The 23,858-nt window shown below is 46.4% G+C and overlaps 1 protein-coding gene across 2 annotated transcripts; it reads right to left on the reverse strand.

The window, feature by feature from the left end:
• Positions 1–943: 943 nt before the first annotated feature.
• On the reverse strand, positions 944–22,087 carry LHX8 (LIM homeobox 8; the record flags this gene model as incomplete). Of its 2 annotated transcripts, none has more annotated exons than XM_080916456.1 (9): positions 944–1,016; positions 4,618–4,805; positions 9,012–9,107; positions 13,501–13,604; positions 14,071–14,291; positions 16,299–16,420; positions 19,686–19,847; positions 20,075–20,161; positions 22,007–22,087. In XM_080916456.1, the coding sequence occupies 9 exons, from the start codon at positions 22,085–22,087 to the stop codon at positions 944–946; spliced, it is 1,134 nt and encodes a 377-aa protein (XP_080772582.1). The 2 variants fall into 2 exon arrangements, with proteins under 2 accessions (XP_080772582.1, XP_080772583.1); XM_080916457.1 differs by having other exon boundaries at positions 970–1,016; positions 4,622–4,805.
• Positions 22,088–23,858: the final 1,771 nt, after the last annotated feature.

Below are 23,858 nucleotides of genomic sequence, written 5' to 3' on the forward strand. Positions count from 1 at the left end.
TGGTTTGGCTGTATTCCATGTTTAGAGCAGGATGCTCTAACAGTCAGTCTAAATAGCATTCTGTCTTTAAGTTTGCATTAATTTGACAAGTTAGTTTAAAAGTTAAACTAGAGGCCAAATGAGATGTTTTCATGTGGACTTGTTTTTGTTGTTAAGAATGGTCATCTACGAATAGGTTTCCCAATAAAACATACCCATAACCCAGCTCAAAAGAAAAGAGTTTTGTAAAAAAAAAAAAAAGAAGAAGAAGAAGAAGAACAATTTCCTGGTGACATACACACAGAAGAGAATCGGGCTGCAGCTTTCACAAGGGTGCAAAGTGTTTAATGAACGTAGGATGGTAGGCTTCGTAAACTAGAGTGTTATTTACAGCTGGAACTCCCCAGGTGCAGACACCGCTGTGGGTGTGCGCGGCATGCTACAATGGACGGGCCTGCAGCTCGTCCAGAAAACACTGGCGAAATAAATTTCAGTTGCAGATTCACAGATACAAGCTTCAAGGTATAAAGTTGTATATGACAAAAAATACAGATAATATTTATAACAATAACTTACAGGCACAAACTAACAATAAACTACAGTTCCACAAAGGATTGTAAACGTTTGGCACACGATCAGTCCTGCCTCTTAGGCAAAGTGCTCTTTTGGTGACAAATAAGTTAATAGACATACACTCGAGCCAACTATTTCCAGACAATACAAAAAAAAATGTTTTGACTTGTTTTCTTCTTGTAAACATACGTTTTACAAAAAAAAACAAAATGAAGAGTTAATAAAAGTGTCTTGCAGGCCAACTCTAGGTACATACATGGTGGCGAAAGGATGTTTGAAATGCTTTGAGTGTTAAATAAAAAAATTAACATTAATATCTTCTCAATGGTATTTTATACATAATAAATGACAAGTTTATATCCTCCATCATTTCTATCCCTGAAAGAAGGAATTAGGTATGACTTATTGGCAGCTGGGTCATTGTATGGGGTAGCAAGGGCTGGAGTCCAGGAGTTGTTGGTGAGCTAAAAAACAGAAAGAGACGTAGGCATCAGTTCTTTAGGGTGACTGAGACTGACGAAAACATACAAGAGCATGTCAAGGTCATGGTCTCCAGTGTGGGTGATAGTTTTACCTGATAGCTGGGTATCACAGCCACTCTCCCATCTCAACTGCAGAACTCATTCATGCAGAGAGTGTACTAAGCACCCAGTTGATCCTTAACCACCAAATCTTTAGCAGGGGGAGGTACACACTTGGCATGGCGGTCTGCTCCATCCCTGTCCCATTTACCGACCCTCACCCTTCAGTAAAAAAGGTTCATGAGCTGTGTGAAGATGTTGCCTGTCTTTGTGTGCAGGTATCCGGTGTGGGGGACACATGGGTTCCCCTTAGGAGGACTTAACTGCATTCTTCCCAAATTATAACTTATGGTCCTTCTCAGCCTCAGTGTCCAGGGTCCTGGGGTTACAGGTGAGAAACCCCATGTTCTGCTGTCATGTAAACATGTTTGTCTCAAGTAGCATTTCGGCCGTTCAAATGACATACACAGTTCCAACAGCAGCGTGACCTCATGGCACAGTGCTGTTTCGGGCTGTTTGTTTCTAACAAAAACCTTACAGTGAACATCTGCTGTCAGCCAGGGCCCTGCTGCTTCAAACCAAGCCTCCCTTTGAGAGCACCGAGAGGTGAGGCAGACAGCGAGTGGACTGTGAGCCGGGAGGTGCCCCGGGAGTCCAAGCCAGAGAGAAGAGAAGGGGAGGGGGTTTATTCCTGACAGAGACGTTCACAAATGGGACTCATGAGGAATGTCTCTTGGGCTGGGACGCTGGCAGGACAGTGGAAGAACAAAGTCACACACTCACAGCCCTTCATGAGTCAAGAGTAGTGAAAGCTGAAGCAGGCTGGCTTCACCTGGCTTGGACCACAGGAAGCCCATTCAGAGCCTCAGGTTATTTCTTCTTTCCTAACAACTGAAGTAAAGTGCTCTTCTGTTTCTTGGTTTTTGTATGTTTGCTTTGTTTTGTTTTGGCTAGTGAGATTTGGCTCGACTGACAATAGAGGAGAAAGATCAGAGAAGATGCGGCAAAAGCCCAGACACTGGAGCTTTCAAACCTGAGCCTCCATGTGAGCGGGCAATCCAGCTGCTCACATAAGGACTAAGGCATCAAGGGGACGTGTCAGCACGGATGAGAGCCTCAAGCTGGGGACAGCAACTGAGCAAGAAGCCAGTGGATGAGCTTGAAACTCATAGATACAGGGAATTTGTGAACTCCATGAACTGGAAGAAAATATACTAAAAACAAAAGGTCAAAAAGCTAGAATGTAAAAAATCTTCATCGTTGACCTAAAATAAGTTTTTGAGACAGAGTCTCACTATGTAACCTTAGCTGGTCCAGACTGCTCTATGTAGATCAGGCTATCCTCATAGAGGGAAGTGGGAGGGGAAGGGGGAGGGGAAGGGAAGTCAGTGTGTGGTTCACAGAATGGCTTAGCAGGTAAGAGAACCTGCTGCCTAGCCTGACAGAGTTCAATCCCAGGATCCCTAGGAGTAAAGCTGTTTTCTGACCTCTCTCCCCCTCGTGCATGCACTTGCATACACATGTAAATAAATAAATGTTAAAGAGTTGTAGAGAGAAATAATTAAGCAGGCTTTTAAAGTCGGGGTGAACTTTGGCAGAAGAGAATACAGACTGAAGGGGCTTCAGGCTGCTGCTCTCCTTCCTCTGAGCACCATTTACAGAGGGTGCTCACGGTGGCAAGTCACCATGCCCAGCCCTTGTGTGTGCTTTATACATGTCTGACTTACTTCAGCTAGACAACATAAAACAAAAACCTCCAGTCCAGAAAGATATCAATCTTTCTGAGCAGAGAAAAGTAAATTATTTAAATATTGATTCAGTTAAAAACAAAGCAAAGGGGGCTAGGGAGATGGCTCAGCAGTTAAGTGCACTGGCTGCTCTTCCAGAGAATCCAGGTTCAATTCCCAGCATCCACATGGTGGCTCACATTCATCTGTAACGACAGTTCCAGGGGGGAATGCCCTCTTCTGTACTCTAATGTCCCTTTCATGCATGTGGTGCAGATGTGCGAGCAACACCCACACACATAAAAACAAAGGAAATCTTTCAAAAACAAAATGAAAGGAACAAAATACGTTGCCAGCAAAACCCATGGATGGATCTCAAGAATGCCATCCTGAGTGAAGTAACCCAGTCCCAAAAGGACATGCACGGTGTGCATTCACTTACGAGTGGATATTAGCCACACAATACAGGATGCCCATGCTATACTCCACAGACCCAGGGAGGCTGGAGCAAGGATGCCCGAGTCTAACTTGGAAGGGGGAATGTAGTGGTCATGGGGGGCAGATGTGGGGAGGGAACTGGGTGGGAAAGCATATGGGAGGGGAGGGGGGAGTCTGCGGCCAAGTGTGGAGAGGGGTGGTGTGATGACCAGATGGCCTTGAGAACCGAAATCAGCAACTGACAGGGAAGGGAGGTGGACGCCTCTCCAGGAAGGGACAGAGACCTGGGATAAGGGAGGTTCCAAAAAACCAATGGGGGTGCCCTCAGCTGTGACTCACAGAATTAAAGATATGGAGCCTAAGGAGGCTGCCTTCTGTGGCCAGGTAGGACCCCCAGAGGAGTTATAGGGACACCAACCCACCCACAAAACTTTCAACTCAAAACGCACCCTGTCTACCAGAAAAGCAGGGGTGGGCGATGGAGCAGAGACTCAGGGAACAGGCAACCAATAACCCGCCTTCCTGTCTCCCCCCCCTCCCCAGTCTTCCCCTCTCCTAACTTGAGACCCATCCTGTGGACAAGCACCGGTCCCTAACACTATAAAAGATTCTCTGTTATGCTTGCAGACAGGAGCACGTCCTCTGAGAGGCTGCACCCAGCAGCTGACTCAGATGCGGACACCCACAGCCGAACAGTGGACAGTGCTTAGTGATTCTTATAGAAGAATAAGAGGAATGACTACAGACCCCAACGGGGACAGGAACTCCACAGGAAGACCAACAGAGTCAACTGACCTTGACCCCTGCGGCTCTCAGAGTCTGAACTACCAACCAAAGTCTCTCCGCACTTATGCTGCAGATGTGCACCTCAGTCTTCACGTGGGTCCCAAACAGCTGGAATGGGGTCTGTCCCAAAAGCTGTTGCCTGTATGTGGGATGTGTTCTAGCTGGGCTGCCTTGTCTGGCCTCAGTGGGAGAGGAAGCTCCTAGCCTCAGCGACTTGAAGTGTGGGAGGGGGGATATACCGAGAGGGGCTCCCACCCACTCAGAGGGGAAGGGGAGATGTGGGAGGGGTGATCAGGATGTGGGGCAGTGAGCAGGATATAAAGTGAAAATAAAACAAGAACCACAAACAGCCAACCCAGGTTTGATGGCCCTTGTTACGGTGCAGGTGCCGCAAAAGCAGAGATAGACAGAAAACAGAACACTGAAGAGCCGACTTATCACTTCTCCATTCACAGTGGAGTGTTAAACTGAGAGCTGGAATCTTTACTGTTGGCTGTACCTACTCCCTGCAATGCTTGTCAGCCATGACGGAGATCATCTTTCACAATGTGAATGAGACCAATAATCGGGTTAGAAGTTACCAGCCGCACTACCTACCATCCATGTACGAGTGCAGCGCGGTCAGCATCGTCCCGTCCTGGGGCACGTAGGCAGAATAAGCCATTTCTTCCAACATGGGTGGAGACAGCCTGGATGAGGGGACTGCTGTGACCGGGGCGGAGGAGGAGTGGTTTGGACTGACATGTTTCTTGTGGCGGGCCCTGCAGTTCTGAAACCACACCTGCCAGGGAGAAGGGTAGATGGTGAGATCTCACAGCAGCTTCTGACCAGCGGCAGCCTGACTCACACATCCTGCCATCCTTCCTCAGAGCAAGCTTGCCGAAAGGCTGGAGACGGGGCTGGGAGGCCCAAAGCCATGGGGTTGGTTCATCCCCGGCCTCACTGAAGCTGGGTGTGGTGATGCCTGTAATCCCAGCGTCTGGGAGCAGGAGGCAGGCAGAGCATGGACTCCAGGTCATTTCTGGCTGTGTGAGAAGCTAGAAGCCAGCTTGGGATATACAAGGATCCCGCCTCAAAATCTTCTGAGAAGTCCACAGACTGGATAAGCAGTTTAGCACAAGTATTATTACAAGCCCCCTCCCCAGCTAAAAGTCTCTGGTGATTTCAAGGTTTATCCTATGCTAAAGAAGCACCCCTTAAAAGTGGTAAAGCCTTGAGAATTCCAGAAACATGTCTCTAGTTTTACTATTGACATTTGGAAGAAGCAGAAAACAGGAAAGATCTTTTAATCAGAACCTAAAAAGAAAGTACTGTTGTTTTCTTAGACACCTGCTGGACGCATTTCAAATCCTCTGTTCACATGATTAAAGTCCCTACTGGGAACTCGCAGCTTTCTACAAAGTTCTTGATTGGACCATCCAGTCCCGTTTCTAACCTGCTGAGTTCAGGCTCTCTGGGTGAATACACGGAGTATTCTCTTAGAAGAAAGCTAAGGTCAATTCTGTAACAAGAGCACACTAGTCACATTTAAGAAGAATAAACTACAAACACACCGACTGGTAAGGCCTCACAAAAAGCAAAGTACCAACCTCTCTGGTGTCCCCTCTATTGTAGAAATAAAGCAATTCCAGACTGGTGAGTCCAGATCTGTGTATATGAGGCCCGAGTTCAGTGCCAGACCATATCCAGAAACTAATCTGCATCCGAGTGGATGGTCTGTCATGAGAAGCAACTTCAGCATACAGAGTTATTCTATTAGACAATGTACCACAGGCTAGGGTGTAGCTTGAATGTGGGATGCTTGCCTGGCATGTGCAAGACCCTGGATATAATCTAAAACATACACACACACACACACACATACACACACACACACACACACACACACACACACACACACATATGCACGATTACCATCATTCCAAACAAATAAAGGAAAAGGAAGTTAGAATAGAACATTTTGGCATCTGGGTGGAACAGGCCAGGGAAAGACCATGGTGTCATCTGTGCCTAGGTCTGGTAAGTAGGAACTTTGTGGCATGCGACAAGAGGAAGAAGCTGCAAAGAATTTAAAAGGGAACAAAGCTTGGCCTGACTTCAAAGACATTCACTGTCCCTTAGGACTAAAGACTGAGTGCTTAGCCAGCCATAAATTCAAATCAGGGAGTTATCACTCTCATGGGGTGTGTAGGTGACTAGAGAAAGTGCAGGAGATGTTTCTAGGTGGAGACCTAGGTGATACCAAAGTCACGTGTTACCTGTGATAGCAGGACCCACCGGCTATCTCACCAAAGACATCTAAAATTCAAGGTACACATATTAAAAGTTCTGACCCCAAAATATAATCTTTAAGTGCTAACGCTGGAGAACTCAATCTGACTTGCACACGGTGACCTAAATAAATGGCCCGAGACAGCCTCGCAGATATCTTTCTCTCTCTCATCCTTACTCCTTCAACAAGAACCACCACTCTAGGAAGACTGTCCCATCTCCTTTGCCAGATTCACAACAGTCACAAGTCTGAACTTCTTGCTTCCATCCCACCATGAATATACAGAGCCTGGAATATATACAGGCTTTGGGGTCCGAGCAACGCACAGAAAACATGACTGGCTGCAGTAGCGTCAGCAGTGTAGATTCAGCTTGACGTGAAGAAACTTCACAGGGGTTGGGCCAGCCCTTCTGTCCACTCTTTCACAGGACGCCATGCATACAAGCCTGAAGGTGCTGACTCCTCACGACTCCCTCCTCGTCCTGACCTTCGCACGGTCATATAGCCCTTCATGCTACACCACTTCCAGATCTTCTAAGCACTCTGCGGATTGAGCCCTTGCTAGTTCTTTTGTAAAAGTAAACGGCATTCTGAATGTGTGAGCTGTACAGAGGGTAGGGACCTGCCTCCCAAGGGAGCCTCAGAGTATCACAGTCACCAGAGGGCCTGAAGTCACCAGAGAGCCTGAAGTCTTTAGAGAAGCTGATGGCATTGGGGAGGACAGGCAAATCCAGGATTACTTGTTCATCTGAAATACTTTCTGCTCCCTGGAGACTAAGTACCTAAGGGGCAAGGACAAGCCTCACAAACAACACACAGTCCCCCCATTCCTGGCCAGATTTTTTTCCTGCTGGTTATGATTAGTGCCTTTGGTTTTTAAAAGAAACTCAGCAATTCTTTTAAGTTATGTTGCATGTCCCCGGTCTCTCTATGCGGTCTTGGCTCATGTAGTCTCTTCTTTGATGTCATCCTTCTTCAGGTCCTCTGTGGTGCAGACACACCTGTGTCTCGAGTTTGTTAAAGACCAACTCATTGTCAAGGTATTAGGGTTTTGGCGTGAGCCCTGTTTCTCTCTCAAGTGATGTTCTCACAGCCATTGCCCTGGCATCAGGGAGCTGTCACCCCCACACTGCAGGTTAGCACAATTAAAAGTGACTGCATTTCCCTCACAATAGCCAACTGAGCTTTGGTTTCTAATTTAGCAAGGATCTTCCCTCTGCTTCTCTGTTGGCATCTCTAGGCTGTTTTCTTGTCTTGCTGGCAGCCAGTACCTGCTATCCCTGTGCAATTAGTGAAAATGTGTCTGGACTTCATAGGCCCACACTGCAGTCCAACCTCCTAAAACCAAGAAGGGACAAACTGAGCAAGAATCAAGCAAGCAAACCAACCATCCACTTCACTGGCTTTCTGGTCACCACAACCAAAGCTCTGGGCTCCACTTCTTCCCATGTTATACCAACGTGTCCTTTCTCCCCCAATCTCCTATATCATGGCTTCCTTCTGCAAAGAGGCTTTTGCAATCTTGATCCCAGAATTTCCATATATGAACTCTACAGTATAGTATGTTTGCTACACCTCATCCTTCCCTTTTGGTCACGTCACCTTTTCTCCCTGGATCTTTAGTGACAACAGCTCACACCCTGGAGTTGAGGAGGGGGGAGAAAGAGGGGTATTAGGGGAGGGCAGGAGAAAGGAGGAGAGCAGAGCTTAGAACCAGATTTGTCATCAGTATTTCTCAGCCTAAAGATCCAAAACTTCTGTGACTAGAAGAAAGATGAACAAAGAGTCATCTGACAAATGGCGGCGGCCTAGTCCAGAAAAGCATATGAAAGGCTTCTGTTTAACAGTTTCCTCTGAGCTTGAAACACCCAGTCCTGTAGGAAGTCCCTTAAGAAGGAAGGCAAATGGCTCAGAATAACTTCAGGAAGTCCCTGAAACTGACCAGATTCACTATCCCCCCTCCCCTCCACCACTTCCTGTCAGAGTAAACAATAAAAGCTTAGAGTCACTTTCAGAAGCAAAGCTGCAAAGATGATTCTGAGGCCAGAGCAGCAGCCAGGAAGAAGCAGAGAGCAGCTGACCCAGTTTCCTGGAAAAGGTTTAGACCACATGAGGCACTGGAAAGGACGTTCTCCAGCCTACTGAGCTGCCTACAGGCTGCACAGTGCGCTCCAGGTCCCAAGCTCTGTGAGCTGGTACCTATGCTGGGGTGGACTCTGATAATGCAGCTGTCCTGAGTCAGTTCTGTTTCTGCAAGTAACGCCCCTCCCGAAACCTCACTAGTTCACTAAGTTAGACTTGGTGGCGTCCATACTTTGGTGTCTTAGAGGATCCTTACCTGGAGTGAGAAGACAAGCGTGCTGTATCTCCCCAGAAAGTTTTGCCACATAAGCTTTAAAAAAAAAAAAAAAAAAAAAAAAGACTCGGGTTCAAGAGATGGTTCAGTGGTTAAGAGCACTGACTGCTCTTCCAGAGGTCCTGAGTTCAGTTCCCAGCAACCACATGGTGGCTCACAACCATCTGTAATGGGATCCAATGCCCTCTTCTGGTGTGTGTGAAGACAGCTACAGTGCACTCACATATGTAACATAAACAATTGTTTTGTAAAAATTGACTCAGAGTGAAAGTAGGAGCTGGCATTCTGAAGTTTTGTCACAAGAGAACAGCGTACGCACCGAAAGCACCAGATGCAGAGCTCGCCTACGGGGTTCTCACCTGGATGACACGTCGACTTAAACCGGTCCTTTCTGCCAGTTTCTGGAGGGTCTGGGCATCTGGGTTATTGTCCTGAGCAAACTGTGCTTGCATAACCTGTGGCAGTTTTTACAGATAGGTTTTCGGAAAAGACAGTTAAAAGCTTGATCTTTTGCATCTTGATGGTAGAACAGATCAGGCATGCAGAGAAGACAGTGATGTGTATTTTGCTACTTGAAAATGAATGCAGCCAACACAAGTAAAAAAGGCATACTTTGTAATTACACAAACAGATCTTTAAAAATTAACCCATTAGAACGTAAAACTCTGCCCCTCAGCTACATTGATAGAGATGTTAGAGATGCTACCCTTTCTCCATTAAGTCTCAGGACTCCCAAAACACAGATTCTGACTCTCCCTCCCTTGGCTTCCCATTTGTAAAATATGCCTGCACTGGAACTCAACAAAGTACTCAAATCTCACCACAGTTATCTCTAGCCTCCTCGGGGCTCTCATATTAGTTTTTGTTGATTTACAAACAGTACTGAGCTGCAGAGATGGGTCACAATGTACTGCAATGATGTCACTGGTGTGAGTGTGTGTTTTCGGTCGTGTTTACTCCAAATGACACAACCTCTTGAGATCTTAAAAGGAGACATATCCTTTAGTTCCATTCAACAAGACCTTAGCAGAGTCTATGGATTCAGAGGTGACATTCTGCATTGATAGCATTATGCCAAGTGCTATGGAATGTATACATTCATATATGGTGAGGGTTGGGAGTCTCTGATCTTAATTTCCTAGACAAAAAATATAGAAATGCCTGTAATCATTTCTAATTGAAGATAACGGGAAAAGAAAAACAAAAGCAACGGTCAAGGCTTTTGGATTCTTGGAAGAGGGACTCATGAGAATTGAGTAATTTTGAATTTTATGATCTAAAGTCAATCAGCTGAGGAGAGTATGAGATAAAGATAATTCACAGAGAACAGGGGTGTGCAGCAGGCTGTGCTGGTCTGTGAGCACACACTGGGCCCTGCCCTAAACGGTGTGAACTGGTGGGAAGTGAGCATCTACTTCCTCACCCTGCTGGCAGTGGGAACTGCTCCTGCTGGTCTTTCTGCCTCTTGTCAGAAGGAACCCTACAGCTTACTTTGCAAAGTCCCTCACTCTGGACTAGCAAAAGCTCCAGGGGACTGGGGGGAAGCACCCTTTTGCATTACTCTCCCTGGGAGGAGGAAGACTGCATTCTCTGCTGTGATACAATGTGTACTCCAGAGTTGCTGACAGAGGAACCTTGACAATATGAGCAAAGTGTGGAGAAGACCAGAAAGAGGCTGCAAATAGCCCTTTCAGTTTTCCTGGTTAGGACTCTTCTAGAATCAAGTGCTATCTAATACTGCAGGGATGGATTCGTTGTAAAGGAAGAGAGACTTGGTCTTGTTTTAAAATGTGGCAAAATGGGCTCCATGACCGCTTTAATACAAGAGACTTTAATACAAGGGACTGATTTTCTATTGAGTTGAGTTGTGAGTGTGTGGGGGTTGAGGACTAACTTGGGGGTAACATCCCAAAGACAAATGGCAAGTGAATTAATCATGTCTTTAATTTCTCACAAAGATAAAGCAGAACTGGCATTTGGGGATTTGCTCCTAAGGTCATTTCTGATGAGCTGGTTTTAAAAGAAAAGAAAAAGAAAAGAAGTACCTCTAAAAGTAAAAGTTTAATAATAGAGCCAACATATGTTTAATAAAGGTAGTTCATCAAGGAAGGGAACGAAACTTAAGTTCACTTTGGCCATTCAAACATAGAATAGTCTATGGAAAATAGGGCACTAGCTATTCTTTTAGTTAGTACAAGTATTCAGTCAAAGAAAGGAAGGAAGAAGGGAGAGGGGGGAGGGAAGGAGGGAGGGGAAGAGAGAAGGAGAAAGGGAGGGAGGACAAAAAAAGAGGACAGAAAAGATGACAAGATCTTTAAATTCTACATAGCTTCCCTATCTGGCAAATGTTCAAACTACTGCGAACCATTCCCTGTCCTATTGAGAGCTCTTTGGGGATGATCAAGGCAAAGTTCTATGACGTCATCACTTTAATGCCAAGATCTAGAACAGCCGGAAATGTGTATATCAGCATCTGAACACTGGTATCAAAAGCAGAACTGAGTAGGAGCCAGCCTTGGCATGTTTGCGGACATGGCTGGCTGTTGGGAGTCAACCCTGGCACAATCTAAGTGTCATCCTTATGTTTGAGATACATCTGTAGCCCATGTTTGAGATATATCTGTAGCCATTCCCTTCTAGTCTGGAAACCTCTTTTCTTGTGAGACTCTGAAATGGAGTTTTGGGGATTTCTTTAGTTACCCCAAGTTAACACTCCTCTGTCCAAAGCAAGGATCTCATGGACAGTCTCAGCTCAGTTTTCACTGGTGATTTTTTTTTTTTTTTTTTTTTTTTGTTAGTTTGTTGAAGTTAATACTTGAATACATTCCGTATCCTCCAAATTGACACAATTTGTCAAGGTGATTATCATACTTGTTTATCAGATAATCTGGTGAAAGTAAATGATTTGAGTTTTGTTTCTGTTGTTTTGGTTTTTGTTTTTTTTAATCTGTGGCTATTCTAGCTTTCTTGTTCTTTAGAACAGCCAAGGCTTGCACCGAGTTTGTTTGGACAGTCTCGGGTGTAGGATCTACGATAGCGAATACTGACTGCACAGTGCTTTCACTTTTAGAACTCACTCTGATCAGTTTTTTAAGCTTATGATTGGAGTCATGTTCTTATGTAGCAATGCACGGCTTAAGTATTTTGTGAACGATGCAAGCTGTTATTGTAAGCCTGTCTACAAAATTCAGGATTTCTCTTCTCTGTGTTGCTGGGTTCTGGTGAAGCACATGGTCTCCTGGGAGGCAAAACCACATAAAAAGGACAGAGGTTGGGCAAGACTGTCTGAGTCTTTTCTCTGCTATTCCCTCGAGTGGCTGATTACCTCATGGGCCATTCCTGTGTCCTTGGAGAGGCTGACTACACTGAGGACTTGTTGGAATGGGTGAGGAGTTGAAGATATGAACAGGGTTTGGCCTGCATGAACCTCCACAAATAATCATCATATTTTTTTCTGTAATTATCTTCCCACAGGAGATTGTATAGATACCTACCATGACTTAAACTTTCACAGTTATAATTTAAATAAGGAATTTTCACATCCAAATTATGAAGCCTATAACTGTCAAAGTCACAGCCAAGTCTCTGAGGAACTTTCAGTCCGATAGTTGTCTGTTAGCGAGTATGTCTGACCCAGCCCACCTGCCCAGACTGAGTGTTCCTGCAAAGCTTGGGTAAGAATTCACATCAAACCAGGATGTGTGGGATTTTCCTCAGCTCTCTGGGGAACATCAGAGCAGCAAAGCTCCAGCAAAACCAAACCTCTCAATTCTCTTATTTTTCCCATATTACTCATTGGTCAAGGACTCAATATCTAATTAATAAAAGCAATTGTGTTCTTGGAGAGTTTTTTCCCTTAATGGATCTAGATTTTAATACTCTGAATCTGACTCACTGCCAAATTCTCTCAGAACACTGGTCACATCCAGGTTACCCCTCTAACCACTGTTTTAAATTCCACTCCTGAAGCATCTTTTACTGTAGAGGTCTGAAGTGCTGGCCACTCTCTGACTACTAGAAGCAGTTTTTCCTTTATTTGTTAACAAGACATGAGTCCTTCAGTCCTGAGCTGAAGCTGATGCTAAATATACAACACGCTCAGCAGCTCTTGGAAGAGGTGCAGTAAATTATTTATCTTAACACAAAACAAAGACCTCAGACACACTGATCATCTAGAAAATATGATTTTTAAAAAGCCAGAAAGAGGCATCACACATAGACTTAATTTCAAAGCAAGGGGTACTTTTCTTGATAGTTTTCACAAATGAGTCAATGCTCACACCCAGGACAGCCAGGATAAGAAAGTACTTTTATTTTCAAGGGCACAGAGAATGGAATTGCTGTCCCAATCCCTTTAGGATTGGAGCCAGTCACAGATTCCTGTCTGTGCTGGGCAGATTCTGTTCTTCCCTAGACAAAATTCACACAATTCTATACAGTAAACAACACATCATTTACTTAAATGACAACACATCAGAGTCCCACAGCCCTGAGTGCTGCCTTTTTCAGCTGAGTCTCCACACAGTCACCTTCTGTTACCACTGCAGGCAACAAACATGTCTGCCTTAGACTGATGCTCACGGAAGCCAGAGCAGACCAACATCGTTTCCCAGTTTGACGTTAATATCAAAAGACACCAACTACTGACAAGACTGCATACCAAGACCTCTAAAGGCAGTAAGTATACATTAACACTCTCACGGAGTTAGATTTTAAAAATGTCTCGGACAGCCATTTAGAAAACAATATTCTGGGGCAGCATAGAGGTTACTTTTTAATTTTTCTTTAGGTTTGTTTTCCTCTGTGGAGAAAAGGCTTCAAAACTCACAAATGCATTGTCACATCTACCTGGAGCTGATCGGCTGTGAAGCTGGTCCGAGCTCTTTTGGCTGGCTTCGGATGATTGACATCTTGCTCTGTGAGAAGGGCTCCTTCCACACTAATCCCGTTACCTGCATTGTGAAAACAAACGATCCAGTTGGCAACTCAGATGGGTCTACACTTCTGGACAGTCAGTTTCCTCACACACCTTAGCTTTTTGCAATGTGTGTTGTGTCTTCTAAATTGGTCAAGTTGCTTTTTTTTTAAAGTTTGTTGCAAATAGCCTGTAAGAGACAGTATGGTACCCTTGCGCACTCTGTCCAGAATGCAGTGAAAGTACATATCTAAGGCTCATCTTACAGAGGCAAATGCACAGAAAATAAAGGCTAAACCCAAAGTCCAGGCTCCTGCCTCAGGCTAAAGTGAGGAACTAACCTAGAAGCCACTCTTTGGCTAAAGCAAATCAGCAGCTGCGGTCCTTTACTGGCAACAATGTTAACTAGTTTCTTGTATAAATAGTGCCTTAGAAGGGCCCTGGAGTGAAGTCAGTTTCCTCTCAGCTCCATCCTGAAAGACTGAATTTGTGTTCCCACTCACCATTCTCCACTTCTCGTTTCAGATTGTCCAGCATGCAGTCAAAGTGCACTCTACAGAGGACCTTCTCCTCCACCAAGGCGAACTCCTCTCCCGTGGACAGCTGCCTCTTGCAAGAAAAGCAGGCAAAGCAGGCCAAGTGATACACGTTGCCCTTGGCCCTGCGGACCCAGTCAGTAGAGTGGATGTGCCTCCCACATCGGGAGCAGCGTGTCCCATACCGTCTGTACACAGGAAGGAGGCACGGTGAGGAATGTATCGGGCTGACCTCAAATGAACACATCTTCATGCTCTATTGGAATTATCTAAGTAGTTAAGTATTTTGAAAGTGAAACAGGAATTAATTCTTAATGTCAGTGTGGGAAGCTGTTGAGACATGGCCCCAATTCAAATCTTTCTTGAAAACAAAACTTCCAAAAGTTTTCTTTTTGGATTTTTTAAATACATGAAGTAGTAGTTCCAATCGCCCTTTTATTGTGTCAAGTATTAGGGCATTTATAGGATTTCTAGAGACTCCAGATTCACAAGCACATAACACATCCACACTCCAGGTTGAAAACCTCAAAGGGTAAAAATATGCTAACCCAACATAGAAACACTGACCGACAAAAATCCAGTTGAGGGTCTAGCTCATGGTCCAGTGTGTACTTAATGCACACTGGGCTTAGTCTCCAGTGCCAGAAACAAAACAGACACAAAACCAACCCGAGATGACTAGGGCAGTAAGTAGTGCTCACATATTTAAATTGGAAACCAGACAATGTATAGACTTGCACTCCTGACCTTCCAGGGTAAGGGGGAGACTTTCCAGCCACGGCAAATGGCCACATCGCCTGACACAGGAGGGTGGAAATGGTGTCTAAAACTTCCAGAAACATCTGTAGGCATTCTTAGCAGAGGGACTTTTCCCACTCCGATCTTAGTGACCTCTTAGTGACCGGATACCCTGTTCTGTCTCCTAACTCAGTCACTGGTGGACAAGGTTAGCACATCCGCCTGTGTCCACTCAGGAACCATTTTCAAAGTATTGCCAATTTAATTGGAGCAATGAATTCTAAAAATGAACTTCAGAACATATACCAAAATACAAAAACAAACAAAAAACCCTAAAGAAAAGGATTTTTTAATGACCTTTTTAAAAGAAAACCAAAAATTTTAAAAGGTGTTTATTTAACATAGAAAGTAAAATCAATACACTGTAAGTTGAAGAGGGACCAATTGTTACTAATGCTAAACAAATGGAGGGTAACTCTGGGGAGAACTGTACATTTTTGGTAATTTTAAAAACTGCTCAATTTTATAAGACAGACTGAGTATACCAACGCTGCCCTCTGGCCTGCATACAATCATATTCAGTGTAAATCGCTGAGCTCCCATAGAACTTTCTAAAACCCCAACAACACTGTAGTTAGTGGACTGTCTAGAAAAGTCTGCCAGACAGAATTTTACAGTGAACTTTTTCTCCTTTAGGAATACAGATAGAGAAGAGATGGGACCACATTTAAAGCAATGCTTACAATCATTTTCAGACAACTCTCCACAAAGAGGTACAACCTGGAGACACCTGACACTTAAAAACAGCCTCGAGAGAGAACTGCCACATTTCAAACCTTGTGCAAATATGGTCTCATAAGCCAAAGAACAGACCACAACATAAAGGCATGAGCTCTGGCAGAGTAATTCGGTTTGTTGTGTTTACGACAGCTAGTTTGTTCTTCAAATAATGGTGTAGCCGACTACAGTATCCAAACGCCTGGCACCTTAGAGGTTTGTTACCAGGGGTCATTTCTCACAGGATGATTTTATTCCACTTCACCACTGACTTTAAGCAAGAGGCACTGCCACCAAAAAGTGTCTCATCCTTTATTTCGTATTCCAAGAGTCTCATACCCCAAACTTTCCTCCTCTAGTTTGGGAAAACAATCCAATAATGAAGCTTTATTTAGCCAATTTCTAAAGGAAGCAAACTAACACTGATTTGGTTTTGGAACAGATTATACACCCCTGCCCTCCAGATTAAGAGGCTGCTCCTGGTGCTTGAAAGCTCCAATCTCAGCACCGGAGAGGAGAAGCTGCAGCCAAGCTAGGTCCTGACCTAGAAAGACATGTTTTGAAACATATAATAATTGCCCCTGAGTAATCAAACTATATGCAAAAGGCTCTGCGCTTCAAAAGTCTTTTTAAACAACTTCTTGGGGTGTGTTTATTAAAGCGAGAACTTGGCGGTATACCTGAAGTAATCGAGTTTGCAGAAAATGTCTTTATCCTTAATGTAGCAGCTGGTGTGCCTTCCCAGAGCCGTTCTGCAGACGCTGCAGGAAAGACAGCGGACATGCCAGCATAAGTCATTCACCTGCAAGGGGAAAGCGAGGGTGAGCAGCCAGTCCACAGCAACTTCCAAGCCCCAGCCACCGAGTCTGGGTGGGAGGCAAGCAAAGGGTCAGCCCTGCCACACCGCGGCACACACTCTGAACGCTCCTTTCCGCCAAGCCCCTGGGACATAAGCATGCACCTGGCCATAGCCTTTTCCTGACTCCTCTAGGCCAGGACTCACGCTTGGTTTAGGTTTTCTATTCTTTTCAGTGATTGGGGTTTTCTTTCATATTCCTTTTCTCTCTCCCCTCCTCTCTAGGAAGACCTTGAGAGAAAAACATTTATTCTAGGGCCATATACACAGGTTGTGTTTTTGTCCCTGTTCTAATCCTTCCTGTAACCTGGCAGTTTATGGAAGTCTAGACAAACCTTTTGGCCTACAGTTTGGGCAAACCTGTGTGCCCATCAGTAAGAACAACAAAGACAAAAGATTTGTAAAACGCTCACCCTGATAGAGAAAGCAGGTAATGAATACACTTGCCTTACAGGTCAGAAATTCCCAAGGTAAGAGCATAAGGATGCAATGCCTCCCCCCTCCCCTCCCCTGACATACACAGCTACAGAGAACAAAGTGCCCAGGAGGAGGATGTTGGTGCTCTAAGGAATGATAAAGCCTCTGGAGAAAGGAAGATACCAAATTATAGGTGGTTTTAGATGCACCCAGGAAATATGTTTATTTGTACTTCAAGTAGTAAGACAGGATAGTCTCTAATAAAGCCGGGCACCCTAGTCTTTGATATAGGGACAAAACAAATGACCACTGAGGTTACCTGAAGCTGGTGCTCCCCCCCCCTAACACTTCAGTCATTCCCCCAAATGGAGATAGATGTGTGTCCAGCTGTGCTGGTCTGCAGTGCAGCTCCTGAACCGTGTTGATCAGCAGAAGGGCTAACTAGGTTTGTGCTTCCAAACTACTAGTCAGGGTATTTTACTGACAGGAGAAAGATACATACACACTGAAGGAAACAATGGGTTTTCTAATGAGTTGTGAGCCTCTTCCCAAAGCAATGTTTATTTTCTAATGAAAATTTTAAGTTTGGATCTTCCTTCAAAAGAACTACCTATTTACTATATAAATATAGTTAATTGGATTAAAATAGAATAAAAAGACATTAACCAAATAGAATAAATATGTCCTGGAAGGAGAGATGTATTTTCTTCACTTTCCCCTAAGTTGTATCCAGTTAATATGGAAGTCCAAGGGGCTCGGGCTTCCACCACTTGAGGCCTTATTTCAGTCACACCAGGCTTTTGTTTTGCTTTCTAAAGCAAGGCTTTGTGACAGAGACTGGGGCCTCTCTCTAACTCTACAAAAGCCACGCCTGGCTTGACACCTTTCCTCAAAGTTTCTTTCAGAAAAACAGAAGAGAGCTGAGAGGAAGTAAGGGAGGTAGAAGAGATTCTGGAAAGGTTCTGGAAACCTTCCCTGAGCTAGCATTCATCCAATATGGCTCCACACCAGGCTAGGTCAGGGCAGGACTATAAAGGGCAGCAGCCATAGCTGAGTCTTTTGTGGGACACTGCCTGACCTTCCCCACAGGACGGTGTTTTTTCATAGCCTCCAAAGCTACACTGGATTAAAGATTTCTTACTAGTGAGAAGTTTAGATTCAAACTTAAGAGTAAGGAGTTAGTACTTGAGACATGGGAGAGGGATGCTGAGAATTCAGAGTGCTTACATGATCCTATGGTATGAAATTTTACTTAGCTTATAAATCCGAGCAGAATATGATTGTGTGTAGAAGACTTTCCTAGGTAGACTCCTGTCCAGTTACAAAAGGGAACTTTGCAGAACCACTGAGACACACTCTTTGTACACAGTACAAAGACACGCGTGAGCAATGTGTAAAATCATACAAGGTCAGCACTAGTGTCTGTGGCTGAATTCAGACAGTGCATTTACCGTGTAACTGTGTTCTACATCTTTGCTGTGAAATGTTAAAGTTTTCTTAAGTCCGGTTCAGAGACACTGCTGCAGATTCTGGTAGTCACTGGGAACCTTGTTCAAAACAGGAAACTACTTTGACTCAGTGGATGGTTTGTGCTTGTTTTCTCTACAGAGCCAAACCAGGAAGTGGGATTTAAAGAGAAAGCCGGGTTAGGTCCAGAATCAGATATAAACGTTAGAAAATGTTTTCACCAGACACAGCCTCGATTTGGGCTTTATCTGGGCTCCAGGAAGTGATATTCCCAATTCCACCCAGAAAGCAGCTTCGAATGTTGACATTAAGTTAAAGAAACCCACTAATTCGCGTTTTGATCTTTTATTCTCTGTAATTAATCCTTCTGAAAACCGAAGCTTGGGGAGGGGGTACAGAAAGTGAACTGGTTTGCAACTAATTTGGTATATTGGAAAGCAGTGTTTTACAGAGTGGTTTTCAAAAGCTATTGAAGTTGGAAGCCCAATGTGTTCAGATTAAGACACAGGGGACCAAGATCCTGCCTGACACAGCAAACTGCAGTCTTCCAGAATCTCAACTTCAAAATCCCCCACCCCCGTGTGAAATATTCTGAGAGAAAGTTAAGCCAAATTAAGACAGTCAACTCTGAACCCACCACGTGAAACACTTCAGCTGAGGGTCTTATATGTGCAACTAACTTTACAGCTAGATTGTTTACTCCCCCAAGCCCTGGCAAGGACAGACCACCGCTGTGCTTAGCAAAATCTGGGACATACCGAAATGGTTTCTAAGGCTTTATATAAACTTTTGCCTTGGGAGGATTCCAGGTACCAGTAAATAAACCTCTGACTGCAGTGATAACACTCCAAAACTAAAGGCACTTTACAGTGATTTTAGTTACAGAAGGAGCCACTTCGAGGGGGAAGGACACACGGACCCTGACTAGTCTATGCTGACAACAGCACGGGTGTCTTGGAGAGGAGAGACCAGTTTTCAGAATACGGGATTTTAAACTAAAAGTCTAGGCTTGAAAAACAAATCTGGTAGCTGTTTCAGAATGGGTGGCACATCCCCAAACCCCTCTTGCTGCTGGTTACAGAGTCCTCCGCACAGCCCAGGGGAACCCTCGATGACACTGCAGACGCTCCCTAGACTGGTTCACAGGGAAATATCCTAGGATTCCTTATCACACTTCTCACTCGCTGTGGGCCTTAGAGTGGTGGACTAATCCGCTCAGAGGGTCCACAGAGCCTTGGTTGACACGAAGAGGCGCGCGTGTACACACACACACACACACCGACCCTCACTTGGCTCCATCGGGGCTCGCCTGGTTCCCCCATCCTACCTTGAGGAGGTATTTGTCCACAATCTCCAGGCCGCAGCTGCTGCACACACACTTGCCTGGCGGGCACACGGAGCCCGAGGCCATGGACTGGGGCGAGGACGATGGGGAAAGCGGGGCCGAGGAGGAGCAGGAGTCCTCGTCCCCGGCTCCCTCGGGATTCACCTGCAGGAACAGCCGAGCGAGCACTTGACCTTTCTCGTCCCACCTCCCCACCGGGGCACCTCAAAGACTGTCCTCTGTCCCCAGCCTCCCCCATGCGCTCTGCGGGATTCCCAGACCTGTAGGACCCCTGGAGCCCGGGAGCCCCCACCACCCCGCAGCCCCTCAGCCCCGCAGCCTGCCCTGCCCAGGGAGCTGGGGGTCCCCCCTCGGGCCGGCGCCCCACTCACCAGTCCTTCTTCCCCAGCGCCTTTGCGGGTCCTCCCGGCCGCCAGGGCTGCAGGCCGCCCGCACTCCTCCGACATGAGCCCGGGGCACTGCGCCGCGAGAGCGGGAGGGCAGGGAGACGCGGGTCAGGAGCCCGTGGCGAGCACGAGGCGTCCCGCAGCCCCGGCCCCACCGGGCTCTTGAAGGGCGCGCACGAGGGCGGCGCGTGCAACCGCGGCCACCTGAGCCCAGGCGCAGCTGGCGGGCCAGCGCGCAGCCTCCCCGGGCCGCCGCCGCCACGGGCCACTCGACGACTGCGTGGCCCCGGTTCCGGGCTCGAGCCCCGCGCTCACCCCGGCGCGCCGGCCCCCGCCCCCCCACCGGGGGGACCCAGCTAATAACCGGCCTCGGTGCACAAAGCCATTGCTTTCTAGACGTCAATCACCCGGGAGCGGGGGAACACCCGGCTAAAGGGGGCACGGGGCGGGGGTGGGGTGGGGGGAGGTGGAGTGAGAGAGAAGAAAAGATGACTTAGGAGGGGGTGGGGAGAGAAACTTGATTTCTTTAATAACCGCAATTAAAAGAGCAAGACACACATATATTTTTTAAAGGGGGGCATTTTGAATAGGATAGCCCGAAAGGTGAAGAGGTTTAATCGGATACTTGAAAGCTAATTACAGTGGGATTTAAGAAGCCTGGTGTTTGTTCCGACAATTTGAATGAAAATGCTTCAGATTAAGCGGAGCCAGCAGCTCTTTGGTAAACTTGAAGCAATTAGAACCGTAAGCGATTTACACTGGTTTCTTTAAGGTGTGAATTGCCACTTAGTGCTCAGTAAGTCAACATTTTAGCTACTAAAGGATTATTTTTAACCAGTGCAAAAGCGGGCTGCATAATGGAAATATCCAGCTGAATTTAATTTGTTCCATTAAAAAAAAAAAAAAAAAAAAAAAAAAAAAAAAAAAACCAAACCCCTCACCCAATGCTGGTCAGAATGTTTTAGAGCACACGGACTGGTCGCTCAAGTGTCCCCCAAGCCCTGGCCGCAGTTTCAGTTTTGTTCTGTAAACGAATGCATTCTCTCTGAGAAGTCTAGTTTAGAGCTAGTGTGTCCGCGGATTCCAGCAGCCCACACCGCTCGCGTTTCCGTCCCTTTGTCTCCTTTCCCTCTGTCATCAGGAAGCCCCAGGTGAACCAGCGACCGCGCGCCTGGGTATTCCCAACGCAGCAGCTTCCGAGCCGCGTCCTCGCGGACACAAAGCATCCGGGCAGAAACTCTATCCGTGCCACCAACACGAAGCCAGCAGTACCCTGCCCACGTCGGCGATGCAGACCCCTACTCCCCAACAGTCTAGGAACCGGGTTCCACCACAAAATAGAGCACCCACGGGTCTTGCCTCCCGAGTAGGTGACAGCTTGCCAGGTTCCCCCCTTAGGCTCGCCTCCTGCTGCACAGTTTGCCCCTTTGGTATTTCCAACGAAATTGTCCTTGTGGCCCTTTCTAAGGGCGGGCAGGCTCTGGAGGACCAAGGTCCTCAGGTCTGTCGCCGGTTCTCAAGCCCCACGTGCGCTGGCAAAAGCCAGCGTTCAGCGATGCGCAGCCATTAGTGTCTGGTACCAGGCGACAAACCCCTGGACTCCCGACCCCTGCCCCAGACGGCCGCGAACAGCGAGCGGGTCACGTAGAATAAAAGCAGGACTCACATTGCCCCATGAGCGTCTTAGGACCCAGGCTTCGTCTCCCAAATTAGAGTGTCCTTGCCTCAGGTTAAATGAGCCCACGGGGAGGGGACGCAGTCATTACTACCTAACGCTACTACGTAATAAAAAAAAAATCGTCAGGTCTGGAGACGAGGCAGTGACAGGTAGTTCCCTAACCTGGCTTAGGAGTCGGACAACTCTGGTTTCTCACGGAAACTTAGTCAACGGATCCCGCCCGGCGTGGGCTGGCTCACCTTCTCGCGGGGAACAGCCAGCTCCGGCACGTCCTTTCCCTCCAGTTTACACACAAACATCTGATCGCTCTTCCAATACATGGCCCCGCAGGCGCTGCTCGTCACATACCAGAGGGTCAGAGGCTGTGGGTGTCCGCAGTGTCCCCTCCTCCGCCCCAAACGCCGAGGAAAGCTAACAGGCAGGACAGCGATGCCACCGGTGCGTCTCGGTCCAAAGAGGACACAGCGGGGCCGTACCACACTCTGACCCCACTGTTCTTAAGGTTCCTCTCTCAGCCACACTGAGGCCTGTCCCTCCAGGAAAAGAGGGAAAGTTGTGTTTTCCAGAGGGTGGAACCTCGCAGAGAGGAGGGGGTGTGGGGGAAAGTCTTTTCCTGGAGGGACAGCCTCACCTCCTTGTGAAAAACCCGCCTTCTCTACATGTTAAGATCTTTATCTACACCAGACAACTTACTTCAAGTTCAATGTTGGGGGGGGGGGTGCGGATGCCTCCTTAACTTGACTTTTTTTTTTTTTAATATGCTTTTTGCCTCCGACTTGTCTTTTAAATTCTCGCTCCGCAGCCAAAACCTAAACAAAGATTCGGGTTACATCTCTTCAGCGGCGCGCGGAGGGCGAGCGGAGGTCTCTTTCCCAGGTCTTGGTTCTCCCTGAATGCGCAGTAACGGTTCTCCCTCCATTTGTAAACTTTTCCCGTTAAGCTAATGAAGGGCCAGCCGAGCAACTAGATTTGCGCCTAGATTTGAAATCAAGGATACGAGAAAGACGAAAGTATGTTACGATTTTTGATTTTATTTAGTCCTAGACAAACGATATGCCAACGGATAGGGGGTCCAGGGCCGCTGCGTGCTCCGCATTCCCGTGTTAAAGTGTGGACGTGGGCACGAGGGCGAGTGGGGGAAGGGGTGGTTTTGATCTGGATTGGGAAGTGTGGGTTTTATTTGTTTGTTTGTTTATAAGGTCTCACTCACTTCGTTTATAGAAGGAGAAACATTTTGTAAGAAGTTATTTTTTTAAAGGTGACTTTTATTTCTTATTTGTCCTTTCAGATAAGCGAAAGAGAAACTTTTGGAGCTTAAGTGATATAAATACACTTTGAGTCAGTTTCTCAAGCCTTGGGACAAAAAAAAATACTTTGTTACTTTAGTTAGACGTGTGTGTGTGTGTGTGTGTGTGTGTGTGTGTGTGTGTGTGTGTGTATCAAAACACAAGGACTTGCAATCTTACTCCTCTATCTTATTTTAGTGGAAGAGGAAGATTAGAACGAAGGCGCAGACCAGCCCTCGGCGGCTAGAGGAGGGGCGGACAGCAACTCATGCTGGACTCGCTTTCTTCGGAAGAAATGAGCCTGGGGCAGGGTTCAGATTAAGAGATTGGGTTTTCTTTGATTGCCCCTTTCCTCCTTAAACGCTGGGGACTTTTGAACACACACTGTCTCTGCTCTCTTTTTCGGCCATTATATCCAGTTCATATCAGCACGCTCTGGCCGATGCCCGTCAGGAGATCGTCATTAAATTTGGCGTGGAATAAGAGGGGCCTGAGACTTAAGAATAGACTGTGTTTTGGTAAAGCACAGAAGGGTGTAGGTTTGGACCAACTGCCCGAAAAGCTAAATAGTTGTTGCTGCTGCTGCTTTTCGTCAAAAGCGAAAATCGGGAGTGAGTGAAGGAATCCACATAATAATGCAAATAATGTATAATATAGTGCTCAGAGATGTGTGTGTGAGAAATAGAGAGAGAGAGAGAGAGAGAGAGAGAGAGAGAGAGAGAGAGAGAGAGAGAGAGAGAGAGAGAGAGAGAGAGAGACTGCGGAATTTTGGCTCCATCAGGCCTGGCGTTGGACAGATTCCCTG

The sequence above is a fragment of the Micromys minutus genome, assembly GCF_963924665.1.
Source record: "Micromys minutus genome assembly, chromosome: 4".
Taxonomy (NCBI): Eukaryota; Metazoa; Chordata; class Mammalia; order Rodentia; family Muridae; genus Micromys; species Micromys minutus.